At 41.0% G+C, this 18,870-nt stretch overlaps 1 protein-coding gene and 1 long non-coding RNA gene across 3 annotated transcripts; one reads left to right on the top strand and one right to left on the bottom strand.

Moving 5' to 3' along the window:
• Nucleotides 1-199: 199 nt before the first annotated feature.
• On the top strand, nt 200-7,959 carry emb (embigin). 2 transcript variants are annotated; one of them, XM_023979055.2, is made up of 8 exons: nt 200-391; nt 4,264-4,332; nt 4,617-4,800; nt 5,716-5,801; nt 6,106-6,233; nt 6,448-6,733; nt 7,064-7,097; nt 7,232-7,959. In XM_023979055.2, exons 1-8 carry the CDS (start codon nt 322-324, stop codon nt 7,290-7,292), a joined length of 918 nt encoding a protein of 305 aa, XP_023834823.1. In that variant the 5' UTR covers nt 200-321; the 3' UTR covers nt 7,293-7,959. The 2 variants fall into 2 exon arrangements, with proteins under 2 accessions (XP_023834823.1, XP_023834822.1); XM_023979054.2 differs by lacking the exon at nt 200-391 and having other exon boundaries at nt 4,084-4,332.
• A 1,158-nt stretch (nt 7,960-9,117) lies between these two features.
• On the bottom strand, nt 9,118-10,601 carry LOC111957943 (uncharacterized). The gene is made up of 3 exons (XR_011474662.1): nt 10,513-10,601; nt 9,702-9,878; nt 9,118-9,508 (listed from the first exon to the last, which is right to left on the bottom strand). It is a non-coding gene; the product is annotated as an uncharacterized lncRNA (long non-coding RNA).
• Nucleotides 10,602-18,870: the final 8,269 nt, after the last annotated feature.

Here is an 18,870-nt window from a genome sequence, read left to right as displayed (position 1 = left end):
AAATGTTTATACTGTAGTGTAGGGTTGTCATATGATACTCACTGTACTGTACTTTTTTTGCACCTTCCATGACAAGGTCGCTGTTGCACTATGGGACAGGACTGTCTGTACCCTCGGTCTGTGTCTGTATGAATAATAGAAGAACACCAGCAGGCTGAGGAGGCTGATATCTTTGCTGCGTCACCGATGCTGAGGGGAAGAACAAGGAGGGGAGGGAAAGGGGCGAGAGAGAGGAGCAGCAGGCAGCTGATGAGAGAGAGATCTTACAGAAAAACTCTATGCAGCAGATAACACAGGACTAGCTGACTGACTGAAACAACCATGTTTTCGCCCTGGATCCTTTCCCTTCAGCTCATCCTGTTTCCTCTCTTCTGGAGAGGCATCTATACAAGTAAATATAGAGTCTGGATTTTATATGTATCAGCTTTGTAGACAGGTCTTTCTGCTTGGCTGGTTGTGATGTGACCTTGTAGCCAGTGGAACAAGTGTGGCTGAGAGTTTTAGCTGCAGCAGTACATCTGAAAATGTGCATTAGATTTCCATAGTAACTGCATTGGTGTGGTGTATTCAATTTGCTTCTAATCCTTCAGTATTATGTATCAGGAGGACATTGGACCAAAAATTGGGTCTGTTGTATGGATCACCAGAGATGCCATTTTTTTCGTTACTGAGATCATATTTCGTTACTGGTGGTGTGCTGCTGGCAATGACTTTGAAGTGTGTATTGTAAGCACGCTGTGCTTTACATGACTACCCTTTGTGGCAGTTAACTGCTTAAAATGTGAGTTGTATGTCATATACAGTGGGCTCCAAAATTACTAGCACCCCTGACTGGCAATGCACAAACAATACTTAAAAAAATATAAACAATATAATTATAGAGATAAACTCAAAATACCAACATGTGAGAAATACTGTACTTTATTAATGTTTCAATGGAACCAACCAAAATTATGCAATTATTTAATACAAAATACATTTCACCAAAATCAAGGTTTCATAATTATTGGCACTCCTCATTTAGTACTTAGTGCAACCACCTCTGGCAAGGATAACAGCATGGAGTCTTTTCCTGTAATGCTTGACAAGGTTAAGGAACACATTTGAAGGGATTTAGGACCATTCCTCTATGCAGATCCTTTCTGGATACTTCACATTCTTGGGTTTGCGCTTATCAACTGCCCTCTTCCACTCAGCCCACAGGTTTTCGATTGGATTGAGGTCCGGCGACTGAGATGGCCATGGTAGAACATTGATTTTGTTGTCACAGAACCATTTCTGTGTGGATCTTGAGGTCTGTTTCGGGTCATTGTCTTGTTGGAAAGTCCACATACAGCCAAGTCCCAGCCTTCTGGCAGAGGCAACCAGATTGTCAGCCAAAATTGCCTGATACTTGGTAGAATTCATTATGCCATCAATCTTAACCAGTGCCCCTGGACCACTGGAATTAAAACAGCCCCAAAACATCACTGACCCCCTCCATATTTCACTGTGGGTATGAGGTGCCTCTCCTTGTATGCATCTCTGTTTCGACGCCAAACATGCCGATGCTGTATCTGACCAAAACGTTCAATTTTTGTCTCATCTGACCAGAGCACCTTCTTCCAGTCATAATTTAAATGACATTTGGCTCCAAGCACTTGTGTCTGTGTCTTGGAGTCAGAAAGAGCTTTCTATTGGCAACCCTTCCAAAGAGCCTGTGGATGTGGAGGTGGCGTCTGATGGTGCTTTTTGAAACCTGGTGACCCCAAGACGCCACCAAGGCCTGCAATTCTTTCACAATGATTCTTGGGATTTTGTTGCTTCTCTCACCATCCTCCTCCCTATCGTGGGGGGCAAAATGCATTTGCGTCCTCTACCCGTGAGGTTTTCAAATGTTCAATATCTTTAGAACTTTTAAATAATTGCCCTGACAGTGCTCAGTGGTATATTCAATCGTTTGTGGATCTTCTTGTAGCCATTACCAGATTTATGAAGGTCTATGACCACCTGTCTCTTTTGAACTGCCAGTTCTTTTGTTTTCTTCATGGTGTTGGATGACAGCGGGATATTGCATGTGTGTTACCTAATTTTTATACCCTAGTGAAACAGGAAGTGATGTAATGGCTCAATATAGTTCCTTAAGACTTAGATAAACTTAAATAAGTGGAATTTAATTTGTGGTTTAATTTTGGTAGATGTTATTTACAATAATCTTTAAGGGTGCCATTAATTGTGAAACCTTGATTTGGAGGACATTGATTTTTAATTAAATCAAGAAATTATTTTGGTTGGTTCCATTGAAACATTAATAAAGTACAGTATTTCTCACATGTTGGTATTTTGAGTTTATCTCTATAATTGAATTGTTTATATTTGTTTAAGCATTGTTTGTGCATTGCCAGTCAGGGGTGCCAGTAATTTTGGAGCCCACTGTACATTACTGGGTCATTCCACCAAATTGAGTACCTTTTGGGTAGTGTAACTTAGTAACAAAAATACCACATGTTCAACTTAATAAAAAACATGCTTAAATCATCTCAAGAGGTTAAATAAAAAATTACTATAGTATGTGCCTATTAAGTGCCAAATAAAGGGTGACCGTAACAGGGTTGACGATTTAATCTTAAATCAGCCGTGAATCACCTCGTGATAGGGGTAATGGAAGCTTGTTGTGTGCAACAGTGAGTGACAATTGAATATAAGCTTCACAAAAACATTTTAATTGCTAAAACATATCTAGCCTGTTTTTCTATTTGTAATGGGGTTGACGTGTTATGCTCAACCCGCTCAGTTTTCCACCACAAAATAGCCAAAAAGTTATTTCTTTAACACTATTTACGATCACTATAGGTGATCGTGTGCCCACTGAAGCCGCTTCTTCTTGTTTTTAGCTGATAGGAGTGGAACCCGGTGTGGTCGTCTGCTGTAATAGCCCATCTATGACAAGGTTTGATGAGTTGTGCGTTCCGAGATGCCGTTCTGCACACCATTGTTGTACTGCGCCGTTATTTGCCTGTTTGTGGCACACCTATTAGCTTGCAAGATTCTTGCCATTCTCCTTCGACCTCTTTCATCAACAAGCTGTTTTTGCCCACAGGACTGCATGCTCTTTTTTTTTGGTCACATAATTTTCGGGAAACCCTAGACACAGTCGTGTGTGAAAAGCCCAGGAGGGCGGTCGTTTCTGAGATACTGGATCAAGCATGCCTGGCACCGACGATCATAACACGCTCAAAGTCGCTTAGGTCACTAGTTTAGGCCATTCTAATGTTCAAGCGAACAGTAACTGAATGCCTCGATGCCTGTCTGCCTGCTTTATATAGCAATCCACGGCCACGTGACTCACTGCCTGTAGGAGCAATCTATTTTCGTGAATGGGGTGGTGTAACTAATAAATTGGCTGGTGAGTGTAAATTAATCACTAATAAATAAGTAATAATCTTCAGAAATGACTCTGTCAAAGCAACAAAATAACTAATGGCATAACTAGCGCTTTAAAATGACGGTGAAAACTTGGAGAAATGTTGAGGTTAAGTGGGTTAAAATCTTCCAAGAAGTCACAGAGGGTGCACAGAGGGACATATCAAAATTCAGAATTTTTGGCAATTTAGCGAGCATTTGTTCATATTAAAAATGTGATTTATTGAATTTTATATGTGGTCTATATTAAATGGCAGAATTATAACAGGTTTCTATAATGCAATATTGGTGCAGGATTTCTACTTAAAATATCAAAGGCATGCAAAATGTACTCTTTTCGTGGATCAACCCTACAATGTTACGTGTTTAGACTACTGAGCTTTGAAAAAATATGTACATACATTCAGAAAGTATTCACACACTTTGACTATTTCCACATTTTATTGTGTTACAGCATGCATTTAAAATTTGTGTCACTGGCCTACCCACAATAACCAATCAAAGTGGAATTGTTTTTATAAATTAATAAAACATGAAAAGCAGACATTGAATATCACTTTGAGCATGGTAAAGTTATTACACTTTGGATGGTGTATCAATACCCAGTCACTACAAAGATACAGGCGTCCTTCATAATTTAGTTGCTGGAGAGGAAAGATACCACAGAGTGAAAAGAAGGAAGCCTGTACAGAATAAAACATATTCCAAAACATGCATCCTGTTTGCAATAAGGCACTAAAGTAAAACTGAATTTTATGTACTGAATACAAAGCTTTATGTTTGGTGCAAATCCAACAACACATCACTCAGTAACACTCGTCATATCAAACAACATAATGTTTATGTTCATTTCCCTTATAGCAGAAACAAATCCTGAGTTGGTTTTGACGGATCCAGTCACAACAGTCTTTAAGAGTGCAGTCCTGAAAGGTAACTACTAGAGAGTTCTTGTTTTAGTCACAAGTTTGTGTTGTTGCTGTACACAATTTCTTTGTGTACAGTGGTGTAGTGTTACATGTTTAATTCATTCTTCACTCAGTCATCTTGTGATACTTAAAAAAATGTTTTGTTGTCTGAAATCCTGGTATATGTTCATCTGTATGTTTGTGTAAAGTTTACATATCTATTTGAGCTGTATTATAGGGGTTGAACAGATGTCTCATTTTAGCTTCTTTCTCCCTATCTGTTTGAAATCCCACCAAAATTCTAAACAGGTGACAGTCTGGTTGAAAAAGTTGAAATCTTGAAACCCATCGATTTAGAGCTAGCATGTACCTGGACCGGTAATCCAAACAAATTACCAAACATTACCGGGTACTGGCGAAAAGATGGGAGTGAAATTACTAACACTCGGCTTACTGTACAATTGGAGAATGAACAATATAATCTCAAAAGAGTGTAAGTATGTATTCCTTATTCCATCAGGGATAGAGAATGTAAATCTGAAATGTAACTGCCTGTCATCTACATGTAAATATACAATGGTCTATGGACCCAAATGTTAATTATAGAGGTTGGGAGAATATCTTCAGTATCTACTCTCCAAATTAGGCAGCTCTGTATTAGAGGTCTTCTCGGGTCCAAAAAGATTTACTTCGACTTTAACTGACCCGAGGACAATCAAATCTGGACCCGAGAACAGTCAGACCCGAACTCGAATGGACCTGACGACCTAGGTCTAGACCAGACCCGATTGGACCATAGTGACAAAAAAAAAAAAAGTTTATCAACTAAGTTGCTCTTCAGGTTAACATCGTTATATGTTGGCTAGGCCTTCTATAAGTGAATAAATTCAGCTTATTAGCATAAAATAAATATGCTATAGGCTATGCAGAGCGGGTCCATTCGGGTCCACTCGATTTTATCAGCTGTAGTTACATAGACCCAAGACTAGGTCAGGGACCCGATGACAATCAAACAGGACCCAACCCGGACCAGAGGGCAGTTTGGGTCCCGGTTCAGGTCTCGCCTATTCAGGTTCGGGTAGACCCGTGAAGACCTCTATGTATTACTTTGTGCAAATACACTTTTGGTACGTCAGGACTTGGTTATATTTCACTACTGAAGCAGTTAAAATGATCCACTTTGCCTCTGTTATATTGTATCCCAGAGTAGTGGGTTCCTTGACTGTAACCAATTCTGGCCCATGGCCAGAGGTCAGATACCATGCTTTGCCAACATTTTCTAATGATGTGCCTAATTGACATTTGACAGCGAATGTTTCTTAGACTGACAAAACAACTATATTTTAGATATGATACTTTCCTTAGACATGTGTTAGTGAAAATTAAGCTATGATTATATATTTTACAGGTTCAGAATTACTGGGGATACCCTTGGGAACTACTCATGCATCTTTAGTGATACCGACGAGGCAAAAATTGATTTCAATGTGGCAGGTACAGTATGTTATATGACATAAGTCAATGCATACACCATATTTCACATTCTCTAGTCTCATTCATAGCCATGTATTGCTACAGGCATGTCAAATTAGGCTACATGTTCTCTGTCATCCAATATTACACGTATGTTTATATTAAATAAAAAGTATAGTGACATGATCATTCACAACATTACAAGAATGCACAGAAATGGACTAAAACCCCATCTGTGCAAGGCGCTGGCAATTTGTATTGAATAATGAAGTGTGCCTGTAGATATCATTTTGATCTTGATACGGGTCCCTCTCTTCTCCTCCAGCCCCAGAGATGGATGATAAGAAGGACAAGCCTATTGTTGCGTATGTGGGTGACTCTGTGACGATGGCCTGTAAAATCAAGCTTCCCCCTAACGCTTGGCTTTGGTACAAAGCAAACGGAACCGAGCAGGTGAGAAGGTTGCCCAAATGTAATCAATGTGTAAAGGGAGACACCGTCAACATTAGTTATTAACTACGTATTGTAACATAAGATGTTTTAATTTCATTCAACTTACAGTTGACCATTAATAAATCATATGCTATTTCATTTGACAGCTTTGCCAATTATCAATAGTACCACTTCGTGTTAAAGGCTTCGTGCCATCGTTTTCTTTTGGTTTCAGGAACTCATCAATGCAACTACTGACCCCCTTCTTTACAAGATCAGTGTGGATGGAAACACAACCAAGCTCACTGTGATGAACCTGACAGAGGAGGACTCTGGTGTCTATGTCTGCAGTGCAATCTATAACATCAAGGCCAGTGTGAGCCGGGTGGAAGTTCGGGTCATCACCTTCATGGAGCCTCTGAAACCCTTCATAGCCATCGTGGCTGAGGTGATCATCCTGGTCCTCCTCATTCTGCTCTATGAGAGGTGGAGCTCGCAGAAGAGCAGTCACTCGCCCACAGGTAATAACATACACACTGCTTTGTATACAGCTCTGTGTAGCACATCGGGATGTGGGGAACTTACTCCTCCGCCTGAAGCGTGCCAGCGAACAGCTAGCTTTTCGTGTGGCGCGACTGGTAAGACACTTCGGGAGGGCGGTCACGTGTCACATGCGAGTCGAATCAAGAGGAAGCGATACTCGCTAAGCAAGCAGCGTGACGTCTTCACATGTGCATACAGCTTTGCAGTAGCTTTCAGGACAATTGTTTTATCCTCCATGTACAATGTGTTCTTTATAACATGATGGTCATCCTTTGTATAAAACTAAACTCACATTTTCTTATTCTCAGAAAATGGGGTGCATGCTGAACCAACGCATAAATTGTGAGTATTTGTTAAGCTAATCATACCTTACTCAAGGGAATTGTATTGTTTGACTGATTCTTACAGTGACATAACTTTGCACATGCTGTATCTTTTCAAGACTAAGATGCTCTTTTTAACTTCTGCTATTTTAGGACAAGGGAAGGTAATAATGGAATGGATGAGAATACCACAACGAGACAACGAAAAATTTAAACCGATACAGCGTCAACAGGGTAAATAAACTATAAGAAATGTGTGTTCCTAGTGCTAAGTTTTGTTTTCCGAGTGTCGCTGAAACCATTTCTTATTCATAAACCAATAGCACATTTTTAAAAATCAATTCTAAGTAGTTTCATAACCTTACTCAACAAGAAAACGTCTTATTGCAAACTGTTGCAGCAACACCTTTTCCACAAAAACAAGGACATCCTCTACCAAAGACAAAATGTCCCCCTTTCTGAATGTGTCAACAGACGTATTAGTAAAATATTTGTTTTATTTTTGGATCAATAATTATAATGCAACAATATATTTTTCAGCATTTTGACATAAATTATCTTTATATTTGTATTTGTCCATGTTTCATTCAACATCATACTACCAGTACCAATGAGGTTGTGAAAATAGCAGTGATATCTGAGCACAGTGTGTTGTCTGGTTCGGTTGGTGAGATCGCTTGAGAGGCCTTCACTTTTGCCTAACAGGATGTGCGTGCCTATGGTTTGACATAAATGCCAATGTCTTCTTGTTTGACAAGTCTTCTTATTCTTGCACATCCTCAACTGCACTTATCAATTACATATGGTAGTTGGTGCGCAGTGCCTTGTACTTCGACAAACAAGTCAATTTTCTGCTTTGCTGATATAATTAATCCCTTGAAGTCCCCATATGATGTTTATTTTACATTATCTGTCAGTGTTAAAGCAGTGTGCCTTTAATATACATTTTAAAATGCTATATTATTGTTGTCCTAACTCAGATGTAACTTTCCTGTTGTATGTGAATGGTAAATAAAAATCCTAATGATGAATCATCTTTGTCAGTACCCCTGATAAATGGTTGTGCCAAATATATTTATAACTAACAAGATAATTCATCTGTGTAGTTTCTCATAGGAGAAAATTAAGCAGAGTGGGCCGAACAAGCAACGAGGTGGGCAGAGCCAAGGACAAGCTACCGAGATCCTATTGGCGCGTTCTAGCATTTATTTGCATATTTCCGTTAGGGAACTTTGGCAAAGTGTCACATCTACAAAACGTATTGCACTCTAACAGATTCTAGTTTTGGGAAGAGATAACTAATTGAGATCGGGCTTTTCTTCTTCTATGAGAAAAATCAGCAGAATGTCGGCCCAGTTCCATCTCGCTCCATACTCTCCCACTGGGCTTCCTGTCCGCACCATGTTTGGTGAGGGGTGGAAATTCCAACCGGATGCTTCAGATTTATACATCTGGTGAAACATCTGGCTCCTTGTTCCATCTATGGTTGTGTGTTTTTCCACATTGACTAAGCGACACCTAGTGGCAAAAAGCAGAACACCAGAAGCAGGGTTTTCAACAATAATCACTGAAGCGGGGTATGCGCCAAACTTTCCCCATTGAAACAGTCTATGACTTGGGTGGCTGGAGTCTTTGACAATTTTTAGGGCCTTCCTCTGACACAGCCTGATATAGAGGTCCTGGATGGCAGGGAGCTCAAACCGTGATGTACTGGGCCGTAGGCACGCACCCTCCACAGCGCTTTGCAGTCAGATGCCAAGCAGTTGCCATACCAAGCGGTGATGCAGCCAGTCAAGATGCTCACAATGGTGCTGCTGTATAACTTTTTGAATAACTGAGGGGCCCATGACAAATCTTTTCAGCCTCCTGAGGGGGAAGAGGCATTGTTGTGGCCACTTCACAACTGTTGGTGTGTTTGTACCATGATAGGTCCTTAGTGATGTGGACACCAATCAACCCTGTATGCAACTGTTTTTTACTTTCCACATGAATACATTCTGCCAGATCATTGCAGATATATATATATATATATATATAGATATATATACACATACACACACATACACTGCACATGTTCAGTGTACATGAATTGGCATTTGCCACTGTTGAATCCAGATGGAAACAGTTCAACAAAAACACTTATTTTACCCTGCATACACCATCTCTCCATGTCCACCTGACCTGCCCAGTAGGAACCAGATCAGGAGCTTGAGGACCCTGTAATCCAGCCCAACCACAGCACCATGCTTCATTTCATACAGATGAATACTGTCTGTCCCCCAGCACAACTTCTTCCTGGGGTTCACAGCATCCATCTCATGGACAGGGCCAGGGAGTTGCGCTGGTAACAGGAGAAAGAGAAGTACTGGCCAATAGTGATCACAGCCTGGGACACAAAGGACCTGGCCACATCCTCATGGCTCCAGAAACCTGATGATGTTTTGTTCAAGATTACAAATGTCCTTTAACAACAAATGGTGGTATTCACAACTAAAATGTATCAAGAATAAATGTATTCAAGAGCAGTCAGAAAACAGCTGAATGGTAAAATGAATTAAAAGTGACTGATGCTTAGGGTGGTAAGGAGAATAACACCTGATATTCAAGTAATGACTCCACGCACCTTGATACATGGCTTGTGCTCCTGTCCATGCGAATAGACTGGCAATGCCATTAGCTCTCAGATAGACCTCAATCTGGTCAGTCAGATTCAGTTTGGCCATGTTGTCCCTGCAATACCTATCAGGGACCAGGTGGAACTGGGTGTGGCCATAACAGCCTGGGTCAGGAAACTTGGCTCCTGGGAAAGCAAAGAGAGAAAAAGAACCATGTTGAAATAGACACCTACACAAATTACTTTGATACTACTACCACCACCACTAGTGGAAACAATATGTGGTTGGTTGAAGCACCCCCTATGAGAATAACAAAGTAAATGGCTAAAGCGGAAACAGACCGGTTGCAGGCTGGCGCAAACATATTGATCAATATTACTAGATTAACAACCAAAACCTTGTGACACTCACTTAACATCCAGATCCAACTCCATTATTATCTGTTAAGATATTGATCTCATACTGTCTCCTGAACATGGGAAGCAAGTCTGGGGCAAACTTTAATTTGGAAACTACTAGCACTCAAATGTAGGTCTAATTCCATGCCCAAAAAACAGTTAGCCAAAACCCAGCTTGACGTCAATGTTTGACATATGATAATAGCTACCTCTCGAAAACTCTAGGCGGCATTCTGCCTTCTCCCTATAGTTTCAGCCATTAACTTCGCCCACAACTGGCTCATGTGAACCACAATCCCGACGTTGTATTTTAACGTTTAGCAACGTCAATAACCATCGCTTGCGACGCGGCTTTCGAAACATTATGGACCTTATCTTTCGTCAGCGAGAAAGAATCCTTCAAATAAAATTATACACTTACTGAAGTAGTTTTGCACAGATCCATACAGCCTATTGAAATTCGGTCTTTGTAATAACGATATGGTCGCTTCTAAACACAAGTCATTGTTTAATGAATGAATGACCGTAAAGTCAACATTGCGGGCGCCGCCACGTTTGTTGCTGATGACAGTAAGTTCTTCTTCTGTGCGTCTCGTCCAACATCCTCAAACGCGGAATATCGCCTCCACGTGGAGGGTAGTAGTATTCGAGTGAAAATAATGTCTGGGCCACTGGAATCTGTATGCTATAAATGGAATGGTTATTCTAATCTAAAATGTTATGTTTACAACATTTTACACCAATCATGTAACGCACGATTCTGAAAATCCGTTTTGAAACAACGTTTCGATTCTTCAATACAACTTTGTCCTCAGGGGCAAAGCAGACTTCATATCAGGTTAGACTGCTGTTCTCCAAACTGAATTTGAACAGCGTGCACTAATTTATAGCTATGCATTTTCGCAGGCACAATGTTTCAGGACAAGTGTTTGCCATTCACGCCCTGCATACCGAACTGATGTAGTTATTCTGAGAATAAACCTAATTGTTTTAATCTTAGTCGTCAGCATTTGTTTAATGACGGAGATGATCATTGGCAAATGTGTCCTCCAGGTGGCACAGTAGTGCCTACTCACCAAGTAGTTGGCATTGTTAGAATGGTTCATGGACGTTTTCCAGTTGACAGTGCTGCACTGCCACTGCAGTGTTTGCAATTCCATGCCTTCTTGGAGTCCGCATGCTTCCCAGCCGAAACAGTTCGGAAGAGTTCGTGCGTATATTATGACGACATTTTGGACTTCGGTGCGAGTTTTTTAGGCTGTTCGGCACACATTTTTATCAAGGCCAGTTCGGGAGCCGAAGTCTACACCCCTTCGTCCGTGATTGGTCAAGTGTAGGGAGTCTTTGTTGTCATTCAACGAAAGACGATTCGTTTTAATGCACATGTTTCCCATAGAGAAATAATGCACCAAACATCTTAGTTATATGTACAATTGCGCGCCTAAGATTTCCTCGGCGAAAACGTCAACAATGACAGATTTCTTGAGTTATTTTAGATTAATTCGGACTATTTTGAGGATTACTGGCTACAGCGTCTCAACATGGACAAACAGTAGGGTAGTAGGGGTAACTATCCCCCCTAGGAACAATATCTAATTGCTGAGACAAAAAAAGCAACTTTTGGCAAAAAAAAATGGTATGTGGATGAAGGTCATGCATAGGCAAATAAACTATAAATGTCACCATTAATATCTGCACTATGAGGAGATTTGATGTAAAGTCCCTCTTTTTAACTCACCTGCACATTAATTTACCTTGTTGTTCCTTTTCCAAACAATACATTATGTACAATTACACTAAATATGATTTGAATAATGCAAGATTTTACATCCCAGCGTAAAAATAAGATGACATTCAGGAGCAAAAGGTTTTCAATAGTTGTTTTTTATTCCCATAAAAAAAATATCAATTGGACTATAATATTGGAATAGAATATAACTAATAACATTAAATAACATCAGAAATAACATCTATTAAGAATAACTTAACTAATTAACCCAGTGTGACATTGAATTGGCAACTCTTATGCTCTGCTATTACACAATTCTAATTTGTACATAGGACACAAATAAAGCTATCCCCAGGAGCACAACTAATGAGCCCACCTCCTGCACTGCTCACACCTAATCCAGTTCCCACCTGTGACTGAAAAAGGATAGGAGAGAAGCTGTCTTTTAAAAATCTGGCTAGCTGTCTATCATTCGGAAAGTATTCAGACCCGTTTACTTTTTCTACATTTTGTTACATTACAGCCTTATTCTAAAATTGATTACATTCTTTCCCCCCCTTCAATCTTAACACAATACCCCATAATGACAAAGCAAAAACAGGTTTTTAGAAATGTTTGCAAATGTATTTACATAAGTATTCAGACCCTTTGCTATGAGACTCTAAATTGAGCTCAGGTGCATCCTGTTTCTGTTGATAATCCTTGAGATGTTTCTACAACTTTATTGGAGTCCACCTGTGGTAAATTCAATTGATTGAACATGATTTGGAAAGGCACACACCTGTCTGTATAAGGTCCTGCAGTTAACAGTGCATTTCAGAGCAAAAACCAAGCTATGAGGTTGAAGGAATTGTCCATAGAGCTCTGAGACAGAATTGTGTCGAGCTACAGATCTGGGAAAGGGTACCAAAAAAGGTCTGCAGCATTAAAGGTCCCCAAGAACACAGTGGCTTCCATCATTCTTAAATGGAAGAAATTTGGAACCACCAAGACTCTTTCCATAGCTGGCCGCCCGACCAAACTGAGAAATCACGGGAGAAGAGCCTTGGTCAGGGAGGTGACCAAGTACCAGATGGTCACTCTGACAGAGCTCCAGAGTTCCTCTGTGGAGATGGGAGAACCTTCCAGAAGGACAACCATCTCTTCAGATCCCACCAATCAGGCCTTATGGTAGAGTGGCCAGACGGAAGCCACTCCTCAGTAAAAGGCACGACTGCCCTCTTGAAGTTTGCCAAAAGGCATCTAAAGACTCTCAGACCATGAGAAAGAAGATTCTCTGGACTGATGAAACCAAGATTGAACTCTTTTGCCTGATTGCCAAATGTTACGCCTGGAGGAAACTTGGCACCATCCCTACGGTGAAGCATGGTGGTGGCAGCATCATGCTGTGGGGATGTTTTTCAGCTGCAGGGACTGGGAGACTAGTTAGGATCGAGGGAAAGATGAAAGTAGCAAAGTACAGAGAGATCCTTGATGAAACCTGCTCCAGAGCGCTCAGGACCTCAGACTGGGGTGAAGGTTCACCTTCCAACAGGATAACAACCCTAAACACACAGCCAAGACAACACTGGAGTGGCTTCGGGACAAGTCTCTGAATGTCCTTGAGAGGCCCAGCCAGATCCCGGACTTGAACCCGATCTAACATCTCTGGAGAGACCTGAAAATAGCTGTGCAGCGACGCTCCCCATCCAACCTGACAAAGATTGAGAGGATCTGTAGAGAAGAATGTGAGAAACTCCCCAAATAAAAGTGTGCTGAGTTTGTAGTGTCATACCCAAGAAGACTCAAGGCTGTAATAGCTGCCAAAGGTGCTTCAACAAAGTACTGAGTAAAGGGTCTGAATACTTATGTACAGTGGGAAGAAAAGTATGTGAACCCTTTAGAATTACCTGGATTTCTGCATAAATTGGTCATAAAAATGTTATCTGATCTTCATCTAAGTCACAACAATAGGCAAACACAGTCTGCTTAAACTAATAACACACAAACAATTATAATTTTTCATGTCTTTATTGAACACACCGTGTAAACATTCACAGTGCTGGTTGGAAAAAGTATGTGAACCCTTGGATTTAATAACAGGTTGACTCTCCTTTGGCAGCAATAACCTCAACCAAGCACAAGCATTTCTGTAGTTGCGGATCAGACCTGCACAACGGTCAGGAGGAATTTTGGACCATTACTCTTTACAAAACTGTTTCAGTTCCACAATATTCTTGGGATGTCTGGTGTGAACCGCTCTCTTGAGGTCATGCCACAGCATCTCAATCGGGTGGAGGTCAGGACTGACTGGGCCACTCCAGAAGGCGTATTTTCTTCTGTTCAAGCCATTTTGTTGTTGATTTACTTCTGTCTTTTGGTTTGTTGTCCTGTTGCATCACCTAACTTCTGTTGAGCTTCAATTGGCGGACAGATAGGCTTACATTCTCCTGCAAAATGTATTGATAAACTTGGGAATTAATTTTTCCATCGATGATAGCAAGCTGTCCAGGCCCTGAGGCAGCAAAGCAGCCCCAAACCATGATGCTCCCTCCACCATACTGTACAATTGGGATGAGGTTTTGATGTTGGTGTGCTGTGCCTTTTTTTCTCCACACATAGTGTTGTGTGTTCCTTCCAAACAACACAACTTTAGTTTAATCTGTCCACAGAATATTTTGCCAGTAGAACATCAAGGCGCTCTTTTGCGAGCTTCAGACGTGCAGCTATGTTTTTTTGACTGGCTTCTTCCATGGTGTCCTCCTATGAACACCATTCTTGTTTAGTGTTTTATGTATTGTAGACTTGTCAACAGAGATGTTAGCATCTTCCAGAGATTTCTTTAAGTCTTTAGCTGACACTCTAGGATTCTTCTTAATCTCATTGAGCATTCTGCGCTGTGCTCTTGCAGTCATCTTTGCAGGACGGCCACTCCTAGGGAGAGTAGCAACAGTGCTGAACTTTCTCCATTTATAGACAATTTGTCTTACTGTGGACTGAATTTTATAGATACTTTTGTGACCCTTTCCAGCTTTATGCAAGGCAACAATTCTTAATCTAAGGTCTTCTGAGATCTGTTCGAGGCATGGTTCACATCAGGCAATGCTTCTTGTGAATAGCAAACAAATATTTTGTGAGTGTTTTTTATGGGGCAGCTCTAACCAAAATCTCCAATCTCGTCTCGTTGATTAGACTCCAGGTTAGTGGACTCCAATTAGCTTTCGGAGAAATCATTAGCCTAGGGGTTCCTAGGAGCTGTAGTAAAATGAATAGCATTCTCACGTAGGTGTTCCTTTTGTCCAGGTGGGAAAGGGCAGTGTGGAGTACAATAGAGATTGCTTCATCTGTGGATCTGTTGGGGCGGTATGCAAATTGGAGTGGGTCTAGTGTTTCTGGGATAATGTTGTTGATGTGAGCCATGACCAGCCTTTCAAAGCACTTCATGGCTACAGACGTGAATGCTTTGGGTTGGTGGTCATTTAGGCAGGTTACCTTGGTGTTCTTGGGCACAGGGACTATGGTGGTCTGCTTGAAACATGTTAGCATTACAGACTCGGTCAGGGATAGGTTGAAAATGGCAGTGAAGACACTTGCCAGTTGGTCAGTGCATGCTTGGAGTAAACGTCCTGGTAATCCATCTGGCCCTGCAGCTTTGTGAATGTTGACCTGTTTAAAGGTCTTACTCAGATCAGCTACAGAGTGCGTGATTACACAGTCTGGTAGGCTCGTGTCAATAGTTTGCAAGCTCTGCCACATCCGATGAGCGTCGGAGATGGTGTAGTACGATTCAATCTTGGTCCTGTATTGACGCTTTGCCTGTTTGATGGTTTGTTGAAGGCCATAGTGGGATTTCTTATAAGTTAGAGTCCCACTCCTTGAAAGCGGCAGCTCTACCCTTTAGCTCAGTGCGGATGTTGCCTGTAATCCATGGCTTCTGGTTGGGGTATGTACGTACGGTCACTGTGCCCCGTGTTCACTAGCACATGGTGCTGCGTGGTGCAACAACGCTTCCCATTAATTTTCAATGGAACGAAAGCGGAGAGGGCGGGGGACCGTTGGCGGCGCAAACATGGCGTGAAAGGTGGTGAAAAAGTTCAACACTTTATGCAAATTACCAGCGGGGAACCGTTAGGCGATAACCAATCTTATCGAATTGTTCCCATGATGAATTTGACGCTATGCGACCCAAGGCTGGAGAGTTTCTTCAGCAAAGATGGCTGACAAAAATACTAGGATCTAAGCAAATGTAAGTAATTATAACGTCATAACGAATAAAGCAAAACAACTGCAGTTGAGAGGAATATACTAGTTAATGTAGAGACAAACGATTATGCATATTTTTTGGTCATTAAGTTAATTTACCAAAATCTCTGTTTAGCAAGCTAGCTGACTAGCTAACATTAGCCATCTAGCTGGCTAGCTTTATGGGTGTTGTGACATGAGTATGAAATTGTAATTCTGGTTGTTTAATGTTTTAGGGACTCCTGAAACAACCAGCTAACCAGGCTGTCATCTTGTGAAACACTGGGTGTAAAGAATCTAGCTTGCTAAAGCATTTACTGCAAATTTAATGTACAATTTTGTAAGCTTGCCTTGCTGATATTTTCAATGCAATGCAGATGAAGTAACGTAGCTAGCTAACTATTTCTTGCTTATTGTGCAGTGGAGGAAAAAAATAACTGTATGTCTATGGATGTGTAGCTAGCTATGTAGCCGATCTGTGTATAAAACATTTGGTATACATATTAGTTCAGAACCTAGCTCTGAACCTCAGCTATCATAGCCAGTTGTATCAACTTCAAAACAGTCTGAATGGCATTAATGAAGCCTATGGATTGAGTAGAATATAATATAACTTTGTGCCAAGCATACAAGTCATATACACATGTAGTTATTACCATGCATGAGATCCCCACATTGTAGCCTGTACATTTAGTATATTCCCTGATCATGTACTCTACCTTGGCAAATAAATGTGCCTGTCACGATCGTCGTAACTTTGAGGAAGAGTGGACCAAGGCGCAGCGTGATAACAATACATCCTTCTTTATTATTAAGAAGACGAACACAAATACTTATATAATCGAACAAAACAATAAACAGACGACCGTGAAGCTATTCAAACAAAATAGTGCTGACACTAAACACTACACATAGACATAGACACATAACATAAAGTTATGTCCGAATGTGAGCAGTTTATTTTTGGATTCATTGTTCAGATATTCACAGAAGAATATATAGCATAACACAATCATCTAACGGAAAAATGTAGGCTACATTTGTCCTAGCGCTGAGGAAAGATTGACCCAACACAAGCAGTCATATTTTCTAACTCTCGGCTGACATAAACTACAATATGAATTAGCTAATAGCAATTATTATGTATAATTAATCACATCACGGGTGAGCACACCATTGATCGAAATAATTAGGTAAAGCACTTTTTAGAAATCGAAAGTAATCCGACGATTAGTTTCAGCGCAGCCATGCATTTTTTTTCCTCACAGAAACCGAATAAACCGAATAAGAGAAGACGAGATGAGTTTGGTCTGTTTATAGTATGCATGTTGAAGGGGTGTGTCGTCTACCGTCGTTCACATCCACCATTCATTTCCGGAAGTGAACTCTTACTCACCTCATTTTGTTATAACATCTTTGGTCAAACAGACGATTACGTGAACCCAGAATGCATTGAACGTCAACAAACAACTACACAGCTGGAATTAGCTTAGCTCATCATAATACAGTACAACCTTCAAAAAAGTATTTTACCACACATAATATGTGCCCATTACAATCTGTGCAAGAATCGGAATGCATGATTTGTCACCTAGATTTGAAACATGTGAATAAAACCGTAAATACACAAATAATTGCCACACAAAACATTTTTGATAGTGATTTATTGATACAAGTGGCGCGTGCCGGCAGTCAACCACGTACCCTCTCACTCTAAACCATTCAGTGTTGTTGTTTTATGTATGTAGCTAGTGAGATGAGCTGAAGCATTAGCAATGTCTTCAAAAGGAGACAAACAACAATGTGGAAATTCTGGAGATTTTTTTTAAATTCTGACAATGAGTCTGAGTATGAAAGTCAGGAATCAGATTCTGACAGTGACAGTGAGGAGCTGCCCCCAACCTTGTAGCCATTGAGAACCCTGAATCTGAATTTCCCTTGTCCACTGACAAAGTCCCAGTTCCCTTTGAAGATGCTGGTGGTGATGGAGGCATACCAACAGTGGATGAAGTACAGGAGTTCTGTGGTAGCTGGAAGGCACCAGTCATTTCACCCCTCCTGGCCCTGCTGTTTCCATCCCACCCACCTTCCATAGATTAACGAGTTTGCCACTTTATCGTAGAATTTTCACCAAAAAACATGGAGATGGCCTCCCTGGCCCTGTGTTTGTGCATTGTGGCCCCTGTGATTTTATCTAGTCCTCATACTGCGAGTGCAAGACCGCCTATGCCATTGCCAACTGAAGGCAGAGTGCTTCATGACGTTGTTTCTGACAGACGAGAGCTGGTGGGAAGACATGTAGAGACCCAAATCGCTATGCCTTTGGAGCAAACAGGATAAAGAGAGAAGCCAGGAGTGGGGCGACAACACACAATTAGTAAAGTTAGATAATTTCTCTGGTGAACAGAGTAAAGACTGCTTTTAGTTCTGCTGCTATACTGCATTTCATTCAACGACTAGCAATGCCGCTAAATCGACACCGTGTATTGTCAAACATAAGAATGTTAAAAGTGGGCAGTAATAGGTGGCATGACAAACGAGAACGTGCCATAGGCTCCTCTCCACTGTCATACAGCAACCATGTCGGCACAGGGAAAGTGGACACCTAGGGAGACAGAGGAAACAAACAGACAGAGAAACATGAAACCAGAACTGGTGCTGGACATTACCTCAAAATGGGGCAGTGGATGATAACAGCCTTTGGTGGAATGCCACTCAGAAAACGCCAAAGTGGTTATAGGATAGGTTTTAATTGTTTCGCAGGGTAGCGTCAAAATACACTATGCCGGAATTAATTCTGACGCGGATTATACGCACTCTGAGATAATA

The sequence above is a fragment of the Salvelinus sp. IW2-2015 genome, linkage group LG33 (genome assembly GCF_002910315.2).
Source record: "Salvelinus sp. IW2-2015 linkage group LG33, ASM291031v2, whole genome shotgun sequence".
NCBI classification, from domain to species: Eukaryota; Metazoa; Chordata; class Actinopteri; order Salmoniformes; family Salmonidae; genus Salvelinus; species Salvelinus sp. IW2-2015.
The sequence above is the reverse complement of the archived record's forward strand: the minus strand, read 5'-3'. Positions and strand labels throughout refer to the sequence as shown.

Excerpts from the sequence above, each read along its gene's own strand:
- emb (XM_023979054.2), top strand. The coding sequence starts at position 4,179 with ATGTTTGGTGCAAATCCAACAACACATCACTCAGTAACACTCGTCATA. Across the intron at positions 4,333-4,616 it reads TAAGAGTGCAGTCCTGAAAG|GTGACAGTCTGGTTGAAAAA; the intron begins GTAACTACTAGA and ends AATTCTAAACAG. Across the intron at positions 4,801-5,715 it reads CAATATAATCTCAAAAGAGT|GTTCAGAATTACTGGGGATA; the intron begins GTAAGTATGTAT and ends TATATTTTACAG.